Raw genomic sequence first — 14,551 nt, forward strand, 5'->3', positions numbered from 1 at the left:
CCAAACCAGCAAAACTCTGGGCCCCGAAAGTGGAGCACATGATCTTAACCACTCTAAAGACACGCTAAAGGGCTAGGCCACTCAGCCATGGGGCCAGCCCCTTTTTTAACCTTTCTTATAGGGCCAGGCTATTGGTGACAAATTCCCTCCATTTTTTTTTTCAGGGGGGTCAAAGAAAGCTCATTTCCTCTTCAGTTTTGAAGGATAATCTCACTGGATCTAGAATTCTAGCTTGGTGGTTCTTTCTTTCAACACTTTGAATATTTCACTCCTGTCTCATCTTGTTTGCATGGTTTCTTATAAGAAGTCCATTGTAATACTTATTCTTGCTCACTTACAGGTAAGGTGTTCCCTGAGCTTCTTTCAAGCCTTTTTCTTTATCTGTGGTTTCCATCAGTTTGAATATGATATGCCTAGGTATAGATTTTTTGGTATTTATCCTGCTGGGTGTTCTCTGAGCTTTCTGGATCTGTGGTTTGGTGTCTACATTTAATTTTGGAAAATTTTCACTATTAATTCAAGTATTTCTTGTACAGCATTTATTCTTTCTTCTTTTCTGGTATTCCAATTACACATATGCTATGCCCTTTGAAATGGTCCCACAGTTTTTGCGTGTTTTGTTCTGTTTTTTCATTCTTCTTTTCTCTTTGCATTTCAGTTTGAGAAAATTCTATTGATATATCTTCAAGCTCAGATTCTTTCCTCAGTTGTGTCCCATCTATTGGTGAGCCCATCAAAGGTATTCTTCAATTCTATTTACAGTGTTTTTGATTTCTAGCATTTTCTTTTAATTCATTCTTAGTTTCCATCTTTTGCTTACATTACATCTGTTCTTGCACATTATGTACTTTCTTCCATTAGAGCCTTTGACATACTAATCAATTATTTTAAATTCCCTATCTGATTAATTCCAAAATCATACCTGAGATTGGTTCTGATGTCTGCTCTCCCTCTTCAGACTTAGTTTTTTCTAGCCTTTTAGCACGTCTTGTGATTTTTTGTTGAAAGCCAGGCATGACATATTGCCTAATAGGAACTGAGGTGAATAGGTCTTTAGTGTGAAGCTCTATATTAATCTGGCCAGGAGATGGGCTGTGTTTAATGTTTGCTGTAGCTGTAGGTGTCAGAGACTTCAGATTCCTGTACTTTCCATATTTTTGTCTCCTCTGTTGTCTTTGGGACTCCCTAAAGACTCCTCTTTAGACAGGCTGTGGTTTGCAGCTCTTTTAGCTATAATCCAGTTATTAAACTGGAGCCCTATTGGTGTGGCTGTAAGGTATGGTGGAGAGGAAGGGCTCTATAATCTTATGACTAAATATTAGTCTTTTAGTGGGTCTATGTTCCTGGACTGTGACCTTCACATGCATTGCTTAGTCCCCGTCCCTGACCAGACAGGAAGGCTAGAGGGGGCTGGAGTCAGGGAAATGCCCGTCCCCTAGGTGGGAAAAGGCTCTGGTAGTCTTTGCCCCTGGAGAGCAGATCTTTGTCATGGAGGATAGTCTGGGTGTATTTCACAATGGTTACTTTCCCCTCTTCCTGCCAGAATCATAATGGGATCTTTCCTGGCTCTTCACCTGAGAACCTCGTGAGATTCCTGGAGATAAAAACCCACAAAGGTGTGGAATCTAAGAACTGTAGGCCCTCAGGAATTTCTCACTCTCATGCTTTTCTATACTCAGACTCCAGCAATTTATCAAAATTATCATTTAAGGGTTATTACAGTTTATGGCTCTAGCAGGTTCTTTCTAGGTAAGCTGATCTTGGCTGTGACTCTTTGAATTTACCTATCTTTCCAGATTTTAGGGTGGCCATTTGCCCTGTGACCTCAGTTCTCTGATCGGTCTAAGAAAGACATTTTCAGTTTGTTCAGCCGTTTTCTTGTTGTAAGGATGGGAGTGATAGCTCACAAGCTCTTCATATATCAGAGCTGAATCTGGAAGTCCCTGGTTCTTTTTTATAGTTTCCATTTCTCCGTTGATATTCTGTGTACTTATTAACAATATATTTTCCTCTAATTCTGTAATCATGTTCTCCTTTAATTCATTGAACATATTTATGATAGCTGTTTTAAAGTCTTTGTATGATAAATCCCACATCTGGGTCCACTCAAAATCAGATTCTATTAACTGCCTTTTTTCCTGAGTATGGATCTACTTTTCCAGTTTATCTGCATGTCTATTAATTTTTGGTTGAATGCTGAAGATTTTGGATAATGGATTCTAGTAATTCTGGATTCTATTATGTTCTTCTGAGGACTGTTAGTCTTGTATTCTAAAAGGCAGTTCACTAGCCTGGCCTCAAAATCTAAAATGTTTCCCTTGAGGTATGTGGCAGCTGACATCTCTGCTCAGTTCTCTCAACTTGCATGCTTCAGTTTCAGGGTTCCTTTTTTAGCATGGTTCCCAGATTTCTCTCCCCCATCAATGCTAGCATACTTTAGTGGTCAGCCAAGGATATGGACAGAGTTTATGCTCAGATTTTGGATGTCATTCCTCTTGCAGCTCTCTTACTTTCAAGATATCCCACCTAAATTTCCAGCTGCTCTGCCAGCCCTGAACTCTGTCCTTTGTCACCTTGAAAGACTGCATTTTTTGCTGCCAGAGCTATGAGAATTGGTGAGCACCTTCAGAACAAAAAGCCACAAATTCCCATTTCTTACCCATTACAAGGATAAATTCATTTCAAGGATAAACTCTTCTAGTTGCTGCCTGCTTTTAGTCATTTCATAATGCTTTCAAATAGCTGAATACTTTTAATATATTTTGTCCAGATTTTATGATTGTTATCCATGGAAGGGTTTTACCAATTGAATCACTCCACCATTCCCAGAACTAGATTCTCTGTGATTATAACTGTTAAGATGACAGAACTCTGTGATGCCCTATGTCATTAGAATCTAAAGTCTAGTGATGATAACCTGTATTCAAATCCAACTGTAGTTGAATCTGGATTTCTAGATAAATTAATTTCAAAAATATTATCTATATTGACTTCCTAAAGTAATTCCAAATTATATGGATCCCAATAACAACGAAACATCAAAAATAGGCACTAGAATAGGATTCTTAGTGATTAAAAAAATAGGTCAAATTTGAAATAAAATAGAAAAAGAAAATACTTAGGCTAACAGTTAATTGTTAGACAAGTAAAATATGGCTCAGAATTCCTAAGGCAAAGAATGAGTAAAGGTAGAACACAAAGGAAGGAGTTTAACAATTTAGCATGAAATAGTCAGAAGTCCTCTGGCTCCATTCAAGATTTTCCATTAATTTTGGGAACATGAGCAAGAAGTCCTGTTTCCCCTCTATTTAAAACAAAGACAGAAATATATACTTTTTTTTTTTAAAGCTTCAGTGTATGGTTGTGAATCTTAGAGAAACATATACTTTTACTGCACAGTATGTAAAAATATTTTAATACATTTTGAAGTATTCTGGAGAATGATGCTGGTTAAATCTACATGGTTTTATTTATCATCAAAACAACTTATCAACTTATGCTGGTCAGAAAAGCAGAAGTTATGAGGCAGCCAAATTCATTAACTCTCTCTTTACTTTGCATATTGTACGTGGAGGAAGTCTACCTCCTCTTTTCTTATGCTTTGGTCAAAATCAAGAAGGTAAAGATGAAAGATAAGGATAGGACAAGATTTATGAGGTTTTTTGCATTAAAAAATGATTTCAGTGAATTCAGCTAATAGAAAAATAATTTTCAATATTGGTAGTTGGATCTTGTGTTTATCTCATAAATTGGACATCTAATTTTATAACCTATTTCAATCAGGGTAACATATGACAAGTTAAGTGACAGGATAAAAGAATGACCATGTAATCTTTTTGTTTCCATTTAAAATAGAACAAGTTATTACCGGAGGCGTAAATCTTCCCACATTTTCAATAATCCACAGAGCATTACTATCTCATAGTATTTTTTCCAGCATTCAACAGCCTCTGCTGCAGATGGATCTTCTTTAATATTGCTCTGATACTCAATGAGCTCTACACGCTTGTTTTTATATTTCTCCAAAGTTTTTTTGAAACGTTGTGCAATAGGACCAGGTATTGTTCCATCTTGTATATCACACCACCTGAAAAGTATCAATATAGTTACAATGTTTATCTCATATAATGTGCTCAATAAGTTTTTAACTATACTTACAAATTAATTCTTTCTTCAATCAAAGCAGTATAATTCTCACAACTTTCTTCATCATCCCAGTCTCTCCAAAGAAAGTCATAAAAAAACCTAAGATAAATCAAATTAACATGAAAGTGATCAAAAACAGTCAGTATCATGTATAGAATTAAAAAGACATTCTCATGTCAGAATTCTTTACATGAATCTTAATTCTTGAGAAAAATATTTTTAGGGTCTGGCCCTGCGGCCAAGTGGTTAAGTTTGGGCACTCTGCTTTGGCGGCCCAGGGTTTCACTGGTTCAAATCCTGGGCGCAGACATGGCACCGCTTGTCGAGCCATGCTGAGGCAGCATCCCACATGCCACAACTAGAAGGACCCACAGTTAAAAATACACAACTATGTACTAGAGGGCTTTGGGAGAAAAAGGAAAAATAAAATCTTAAAAAAAAAAAAATTCACCCTTTAAAAAAAAAAGAAAAAAATATTTTTAAATGACCTTTCAGTGAACTAATATTAAAGGTAAAACTGTAACAATTAGATGATCTAGATTCTATTTGAGGTTACTACAGATAAGACAATGTTTCTTGTAGTGGGACTACAGAATTCAGGTTCCAAATTTCATAGATTTTGGCTCTTGATTTTGTTTACCCAAGAAATAATACTTAAGATTATAATTAAATTTGTATATTGAGGAGGGGAAGCATTAGAAAAACAAAAACATACCCTCAAATATTCTGCATTATGGTTTTGGATAGCTTCTCTCAAATTGTATCAACTTGTAAGAAGCAATCATAATATGGACGATGACATCTAGCATTTGTAATGCCCTTAAATGTGAAAAATGAAGTCTAATATATTTAACATGCTTAAATATAAACAGAATTTAAAGTTACTTATCTCTAGAATTTTTTTTAATTCAACAAGTTTTTAATTTGTAAAATGCAAGATCAAAATATGGTAAACTGGGGCCGGCCCAGTTGAACAGCAGTTAAGTTCGCACGTTCCGCTTCTTGGTGGCCAGGGGATGGCCAGTTCAGATCCTGGGTGTGGACATGGCACCACTTTGTGGCAAAGGCCATGCTGTGGTAAGCGTCCCACATATAAAGTAGAGGAAGATGGGCATGGATGTTAGCTCAGGGCCAGTCTTCCTCAGCAAAAAGAGGAGGATTAGCAGTAGTTAGCTCAGGGCTAATCTTCCTCAAAAAAAAAAAAAAAAAAGGTAAACTTTTCATTGCCCACATATAATCCTTTTGCAAAAGAACGTTTAAAAGAATTACAAATATGTTCATTACAAATGGGCAAATTGAATTCAGCAGTGAGTAAAAAATCAATAAATATTTATAAAGTGTTTGTATGAACAAAACTTACATATTAAATTAACTTTTTGAATATGATAATTTTAACTTTCAGAAGTAAAAAGCTCTAATACCTTACAACTTCCAAGGCCAAAGCAATATCATGTATATCAGAATCTTGTCCTTCAACAGGGTACACTTCCAAGAGAGGCACACTATGCTCGAGTTCTTCCAAAATCTCATCAACCAAATCCCTTGGAATATTTGCAATGTTACAAGAAAAGGGCTCAGCAACAGAAACAGTAACTTTGAAACAAGATGATAAGCTTTGGCGTGGTTTACAAGTTACCTAAGATGAATATGATAAAATTTGTAATTGCAAATGAAAGTATACCACAAAGATTTTTTCTCATATATAAGCTACTTATAAAATTTCTTTTAAATTTTTTATGACTTCTCTAACAACATAGAGACTAGAGGTCAATATGAAATAAAATTCAACATAATTTATCAAACCCTACTTCTTAGACACATTAGTTTTCAAGGTTCACGAGAGGAATTACATATTATTTATTTTTAAGTTTGAGGTGCCAGACTTTTGGATTTTATAGAACAGTAGTATTTTTTTTAATTTTGGACTAACTTTGCCATGAAAGTATGTTTTAAAAAATCCTACTATCTATATTACATCATTTGTAAATAAAGGAGGCTATCCAAATACCAAAAAAAAGTAGCAAGGACACAATCAAAGAGTAAAGTCCTTAAGTTGAATAAATTTTGCTTGGTAAACAACATATTATATTGTGTTTAGTTGTCTCATTTCATCACAATATAGTAATAACCTCCAGCACTTGTCTGAAAATCAGTGCTTGAGAACCACTGAGTCGACAGTACTGTTTTAAAAGTTGATAAATTATATTAAATATTAACACAAAATTAAAAATTAATAGAAGTTGGTAAAAGGGTACAAACTTTCAGTTTAAGATGAATAAAGTCTGAGGATCTAATGTATGGCATAGTCATTACAGTTGATAATGTATTATATAACTGAGATTTGCTAAAAGAGAACTTAAATGTTCTCACCAAAACAAGGGGGTAAATATGTGAGGTGATGGATGTGTTAATTAACTCAATGGGGGAAATACTGTCACAATGTATATCAAACCATCATATTATATACTTCAAATATCTTACAATTTTGTCAATTATACCTTAATAAAGCTGAAAAAAATTAACATTTCCAATAATAAATTTTGAAAATTTTCAAGTACATGTCCAATAAAATTCTTTATTTTTATTGACCTAATAGAGCTATTTACCCTAAAGCTACTTATAGCAGCTTTATTCCTAACTGCCAAAACTTGTAATCAACAAAGACATCCTTTGTAGGTAATGGATAAACGGTACATCCAGACAATGGAATATTATTCAGCACTAAAAAGAAATGAGCCATCAGCCATGAAAAGACATGAAGGAATCTTACGCATTACTAAGTGAAAGGAGTCAATCCGAAAAGGCTACATACTATAAGATTTCAACTATATGACATTCTAGAAAAGACAAAACTATGGAGACAGTAAAAAGACCAGCGGTTGCCAGAGGTTGGGTGGGGTGAATAGGTGGAGAACAGAGGCTTTTCAGGGCAGTGAAAATACTCTGTATGATACTATAATGATAGGTACATGTCATTATACATTTTGTCCAAACCCATAGAATGTACAACGTCAAGAGTGAACCTTAATGTAAACTATGGACTTTGGGTGATTATGCTGTGTCAATGTTCAAGGTTCATCAATTATAACAAATGTACCACTCTGGTAGGGGATGTTGATAATGGGAGAGGCTATACATGTGTGGGGGCATGGGGTATACAAGAAATCTCTGTATCTTTCTCTTAATTATGCTGTGAACCTAAAGCTCTCTTAAAAAATAAAGTCTTTAAAAGATTTAATGTTATATTAAATATTAATACAAAGCTAAAAATTACACAAACATTTCCAATAATCAATTTTGTAAAATTTCAAGTTCATGTCCAATAAAAAGTATTTTTAGGAAAATTTAGGTAAAGAAACATTTTAAATATCACTAAGTGTTACAGCATCAATATATATGACAATAATCATTTAAATATAGGAAATATCCTCAAATCCCTAACTAAACTTTGAAGTACAAATTTTATATCAATTTAATATAATTTTATTTTTCAAGGAAGTTATGGGACAGAAAAAAAGTAGGAAAAATAGAATAACAGTTTAAAGCTGGGTGTTTGAATATAAGTGATCTACAATCCATATTAGTGGCATAACAAAAACATATTTCCCAAAAGTAAATATAAAATTTGATAGAGCCTTATATTTTAAAAAAAATTTAGTTTTTATTTTTTAAATCAGTATTATACATGCATTACTGCTCTTCAGAGTTCAGGTTCCCCATTAGAACTCCACTGATACCACCCTGGCTGGGAGAGAGAGGAGTACCTCATTACCGCTCCCACATTGTCTCCACTAACACCATGCAGTGGTGGTGAAAGTTCTGGTTATCTGCTGCACTGTTTCTGACACCATAGGGAGTGGAAGGAGTCTCTCCTTACAGGTGGGGGTGGTAGTCTAGGCTTCCCATTTAGTCTACATTGACACCATGGGGCTTGGGGAAGTTTCTTATCACTCAGCTCTCCATTTTCTTCCCACTAGGTCTTCTCTAACACCACTGTGGCAGTGGGGTTAGTGTGCTTTGTTATAACTAGGCAAGGGTGGAAGTCTAAGCTCTTCACTTCGTCTTTTCCTGCAGAGGGGAGGGAAGGGGAACAGTTTTTTCCTGTGTTATTGGCTGCCCCTTTCCAGATCCTTTGGCTAGAGAAAGCAGGCTTTGGAGGGGACTTTTTCTGGGGGGGCTCTACACTCTTTGGTGTTTCCCTGTTGCCAGCTCCTCTGGGATATACGAAGCAAAGCCCAGGAAACTCACCGTCATGTAATTCCTTGGGTCACAAGGTCCCTAGCCAATCTGCCTTCTCTCCACCTTTCAGAGTCTTCCTCTGTTTGCTTTATATATATAATCCAGGTGTGTTGTTGTTGTTCACTCTGAAGATTTACCCTGAGCTAACATCTGTGCCAATCTTCCTCCACTTTGTATGTGGGTCACTGCCACAGCATGGGTGAAGAGTGGTGTAGGTCTATGCCCATGATCCAAACCCGCAAACCTGGGCCACTGAAGCAGAGCATGCCGAACTTAACCACTATGTCACAGGGCTGGCCCCAGTCCAGGGTTTATAGTTGTACTTGGTAGGAGGAATAGAGAAAAGTATTTCCACTCCATCTTCCTGGAAAAGGAAGTCCCTGTTTCCCAAATAGCTTTCAAGCAATTATTCTTTCTTAGCTCCAACTTCAACCCTATTTCTAGAGTTCTAAGTACAGTCAATTCCTGAGCCTTTGGAGTTATGCTATGTAAATCAAAGCTTTTTTTAGCTTTCCCTACTACAAACTTAGAAGTCAACTTTCTCAGTTCTAAGTCAGTTGCCACTTATTTATCTGTTTTATGCCTTCTAAATTTTGTTGCTATTGCCTCCTTTCCCATCTCTTGTCCTCAGCTACCTTTTTAAAAATTTCTTGGGGTCAGCCTGGTGGCATATTGGTTAAGTGCGCACGTTCTGCTTCAGCGGCCAGGGGTTGACCAGTTTGGATCCCAGGTGCGGAAATGGCACCATGTGTCAAGCCACGCTGTAGTAGGTGTCCCACATATAAAGTAGAGGAAGATGGGCACGGATGTTAGCTCAGGGCCAGTCTTCCTCAGGAAAAAAAAAGAGGAGGATTGGCAGATGTTAGCTCAGAGCTAATCTTCGTCGGAAAAAATTAAAAATTAAAAAAATTAAAAATTAAAAAAAACTAATAAAAATTTCTTTGCTGTCATGTGGTGGAGGACTCTGGGGACAAAGAGAAGCTCCTACAAGTTTTCAGAGAGAAAAAAATATATAGGTATTATCAAAGGATCAATGATGCTGGCTCCTCAACCAGCAACACCAGAACCTTGAAGACAATGAAATAGTATTTTCCAAATTCTGGGCGTGAAATTGAACCTTGAATTCATGTACCCAGTCAATCTACCAAATAAATAGGAAAATACTGTAAAGATATTTTTAAGCACACAAGATTGCCATAATTTTATCTGCTCTTAGGATAAGGTCCCTGGCCAAACTGAGAGCATAAACTAAGAAAAAAGAAAGACAGGAATTCTGGGAAATAGGTTATTTGCAGAAGAGAATGGTGAAAGGAATTCCTAGGATGATGATGGAGGGAGATCTCAAAAGGATAGCTATCTAACAGGTCTAGAGATCACCAATCTACATTGTAGATCAGAAGGATGCAAGAGATACTTATTTAAGAAGACAAAACTGACAGACATGTCTGAATATAGTGAGAAGATTTACATGATTGAGGAAAAATTTTGGGATAAACTAGTGAGAAAATTAACACAATGAAAAAACAAGGTTATTAACTCTAGAAAAAAATTTTTAAATGTCTAGGAAAGGAAAATTAACCATAGTACACTAAATAGTTTATCTATCTATGAAGTGAATTTTATCTATCTATGAAGGTAAACACTCAGTATCTGATCAAATCAAAATTATTATTTAAGTATTTGAGAAGATGGGAGCATGTAGAAAATACGACTATGAGGTAGAACAGTGAATAGTAGTGGTGATGATATACAGAAGATCTAAATCCCCATTTTCCATAGTAGGAGGCTATATGTAAAAGCTAAAATAGAGAAATCAAGAAGTAGCAATATAAGCATGATACTTGGAGATAGAGAATTAATTATAATAATTAACTAAGCTGGTTGAAACTGCACCTGGAAAATATAGGAAATGGCAGCAAAGGTGGATAGAGGTTGGGCGACTGCATTGTTTCATAACAAAAGTTGTAATTCTATTGACTCTAAAAATTATGTGCATGAGTAACACTGATAAAACTAAAAACACTTAACAACAAATGGATAGACAGAAGGTAAGGAAATTGAGGCTATTAATTTAATATAAACTACTATTTTGGGGACATTTACAATGAAATAAAGGAGAGAGACAGAGCAGCAGCTAGAGGAAAGAGAAGGGTCCCAAGCAGTCCAAAATGTGAATTTAAATGCCTCCTAATTTGTTCAGAAAGCAAGTTACAGAACAGGCTTTAAAACCAAGAAGTCTATTACTGGAGTTGGAAGTATGTGGAAATAGCCACGATGTAAGATGTGAATGTTGAGAGCAGCTCAAAGTGACTATTTCCCTCTTTAGAACTATCATATAGTAGAATCTGGTAAACAACCAGTTTCCAGAATCCACTGAGACTTCCCTTAAACAACTCCAAATTAAGGATTCTCTAAGCCTGATCAAGGGATTTAAGCAAAATTCTAAAGCATGTTGACAAAAAAGTGGGGATGGGTTTCAACAAAAAAGCTTATTGATAGTGACTAGCTATGCTCTTTGTACAGAATTTTTAAAATCAACCATAATCCTTTCACCAGAGACAACCACTGTTAACTTTTTGCTCTTTACCTTCCAGTTCTACTCCTAAGTATTTATGTAATTTACATAGTTGGATCACACTGTATAACTAGCTTTGTGTCGTCTATTTTATTTTACATACACAATGAGCACTTTTCTAAATCATTACAAGTGTTTTTGTTAATCTAAGATTTATGACTACATAATATTCTATCTCATGGATAGATCTATCATTTATTTGACCAGCCTCCTATTATTAAACTTCTATGGTATTCCCAAATTTTTATTTCATAAATATCACTGTGGTCACCTTAATACATACATCTTTTTTCTGCATTTCTGATTTCTATAGAATACATTTCTAGAAATAAAGTGAACCTTTTAATTTTAATTTACTTTACTGTGCAGTGGGGTCTATTTATTTATTTTTATTTTAAAAATTTTTCCCCAGTGTCAAATTAATAAACAGAAACCTCATTAAATTGGAGTTGGGAGGCAAAGGGGGAGCTCTCACACCCTACATCAATAGCAGAGCCCAACAGGAAGAAAGACTTCCTCTTCCTGACGGTAAGAAGCTCAGCCAATGACACACTGGCACAACTCAGCCAATGAAAAACCAGTACACACAGAACTCTCAATCCCTCCAATACAACAGCCCTCTCGACTTCCTCTTCCCCTCTGTAAGAGTTTCTCCTCCTTTGCTGCTGGGGGATTTGCACGTGGCCCTCACCATGGTTGCAGACCTAGAATTGCAATTCTTTGCTGATCCTGAATAAATGCATTTTTGCTATAGAAATAACTGGCTATTTGTTTAAGGTCAACATCAGCTTTATTGAGATACGACTGACATATAATGAGTGAACTATTTTAAAATTCTTAATTTATTTTTCCAAATTAATTTCTACAGAGGTTAAAACTTTCCTTAACTTCTGGACCACTCTGTAACCAAGATTAAGAATATGCTAGATTTCTTTCCAGTCAAATATTGTTTCCAAGTTTTTTTTCTTTGTTTGTTTGTTGTTGTGTCAATCTGTAGTAGGCAGAATAATGGCCCCCAAAGATGTCCACGCCCTAATCCTTGGAACCCATGAATATATTAATTTACATGGCAAAAGAGACTTTGCAGATGTGATTAAGGTTAAGGAGTTGAGATATGAAAGTTATCCTGGATTACCCAGTTGCGCCCATTCTAATCACAAGTCTTTTTAAAAGGCAAGCACCTTTCCAGCCTGCAGAGTACGAGAGAGATACAGTGTGAGAAGAACTTGGAAGATGGAAGAAGGGGGCCAGAAGTTATAGAATGGAGGCAGCTTATAGAGGCTGGAAAAGGCAGGAAAAACATTCTCCCCTAAAGCCTCCAGAAGGGAAGGCAACTCTGCCTACACCTTGATTTTAGCCCACTTAGGCCCATGTCAGATTTCTTTCCCATAGAATTGTAAGATAATAAATGTATATTGTTTAAGCCACCAAATTTGTGGTAACTTATTGCAGAAGTAATAGAAAACTAATATATTATTTAAAGAAAAAGACAGAGATTGAGGTCCATGGGAATAAATTATTGTGACTTCAGAACAAAGGAGCATTACATAGCACTGTTGATAGTTCAGTCTAAGTAAGACTAAAGAAGCAGAGGCAGACAAAACAAAGTCTGAATTGTGCAGCACTGCCTTAAGAGGTCCCAAGAGCTAGTCTCAGTGCCACATAATTCAAAGAATTAGAATGGCCAACATACTATTCTGCTTTTTCCCATTCTCCCTTTTCTCCTTACCTTTATAAGGTTTAAAGAACATTAGCAGACCCTAGAGGATTCTAAACAATCTATTATCTGTAATCTTGTTTGTTTTTGGAATAAGGAAGACAGCAAATAATGTGTTATATGTAAAACCTTAAAACTTGATGGAATTTTTAGATAAACTAATCCAGTGACTTTCCAGTAACTTTAGGAATCTTAAAAGTTTTAAGGAGTGTAGGGGCTATTATGAGGTGTTGAAGCCAAGCAATTGCTAGGATACTACCTCTCATCCTCTCATTTCGATTAGAAATGTTCCGCTTTAATGTATTGTATATGCTGGGCTTCCACATGAAATTTGACCAAAGAAAACCCCCAAACTTATACTGCTAAAAAAAAAATGTTTAAAGACACTGATATGGTCCACCTTCTCTTATGTTATCTACATGAAAAAAGTCCAGAGACATTATGAAAGTTCCAGGCAAAAGCTACTCAAAATCTGAGGTTGAGCAAATCTCAAACACTAAAAATAGAGTATTATTAAAAAATTAATCCCAAGACTTTTTCACATTCTTTTGTAGTCTCTATGATTGAAAATATGCCATTCTTTATAAAAATACTTTTACTTGTTTTTTTAATAGAAATACTTACTTTTCCATAGGACATAAAATTGAACTGTTTTCAGGTGGTGTGCAATGTATTGAGTTTCAAATACAAGTTTTTCTTGTGACCAAAACTACAGATTTGAAATATCTATCTGAGGCAGGGGTACCACTTGTGACTGTAAATATTAATTTCTATACAAGAATAATTGACCTTTAAAGGAATCAAATTTATAACACCAAATATGCCACAATATTTAACCTACAAACCTCAAAAAGCAAAATCTTATCAGATGAAGGCTTGGAAGCTGATGTATTATACTAAAAGGGTACTTTTCATAGGAAAAAATTTCAAATTTTACTAATAGCTTTCTGATCCATTTTTTTCTAACTAAAGAAATTTCAATTAGAAATTTCATTTTTTCTTAATCTAACTAAACTTCATCATTTAGATAAATGAAGATTAAAGGGAGGGCTGGCCCGGTGACACAGCGGTTAAGTTCGCACATTCGGAATCGCTTTGGCGACCAGGGGTTCGCTGGTTTGGATCCCGGGTGTGGACATGGCACCGCTTGGCATGCCATGCTGTGGCAGGCGTCCCACATATAAAGTAGAGGAAGACGGGCACAGATGTTAGCTCAGGGCCAGTCTTCCTCAGCAAAAAGAGGAGGATTGGCAGCAGATGTTAGCTCAGGGCTAATCTTCCTCAAAAAAAAGAAAAAAGGGTTAAAGGGAAATGATGAAAAAAGAAGCCATAAGTTTGTTAAAGCTTAAATTACTAATTTTTAAGAAATCTACTTTTGCTGTTTTTATATTATTTGAGCAATTGGAACAAGGTTAATAAATACTGTCTGATACTACTAGATCCCACTTCATGATAACTATTTACAAGTAAATGGGTGCTAATATCCCTCCTTATCTTCTTTTTATGCCATTAATTTGCTTACAAACTTAAAATAGACATAAACTTTTGTCCACTTCTGTTTAAGTGTCAAAGCCCCAAATTAATAAGGACATATTTTGGTCTTAAAAAAAACTGACAATTTCATCCAAAAGAACAAAGATCAGGTAAAAATTATTTACCTCAACGAGTATACCAACAAAAGGGATAGAAGCTTCTTCATATTTCACAAAGAATAACTCAGGATTAGTCTTCCAGACTCCAAGCCATTTGTCTTTCAATTTTAATTTTTCTGATAGATATTTACTCATAGCCTCATCAGCATCTTCTGCCTAGCATAAGAAAAAAATATATATGTATAAATATATGAAATTATATATTTATATAAAAATATTTTT

At 35.4% G+C, this 14,551-nt stretch overlaps 1 protein-coding gene across 1 annotated transcript in view; it reads right to left on the minus strand.

The window, feature by feature from the left end:
* SHCBP1L (SHC binding and spindle associated 1 like) overlaps positions 1–14,551 on the minus strand; it is a 32,390-nt gene that overhangs the window by 15,130 nt on the left and 2,709 nt on the right. The window contains exons 2-5 of the mRNA XM_005615134.4: positions 14,336–14,485; positions 5,568–5,782; positions 4,159–4,245; positions 3,869–4,087 (exon numbers count right to left, since the gene is read on the minus strand). Coding sequence (XP_005615191.1) covers positions 3,869–4,087; positions 4,159–4,245; positions 5,568–5,782; positions 14,336–14,485 — 671 coding nt within the window. The remainder of the gene's footprint in view (positions 1–3,868; positions 4,088–4,158; positions 4,246–5,567; positions 5,783–14,335; positions 14,486–14,551) is intronic.

Source organism: Equus caballus, chromosome 5, assembly GCF_041296265.1.
Source record: "Equus caballus isolate H_3958 breed thoroughbred chromosome 5, TB-T2T, whole genome shotgun sequence".
Lineage (NCBI taxonomy): Eukaryota > Metazoa > Chordata > Mammalia > Perissodactyla > Equidae > Equus > Equus caballus.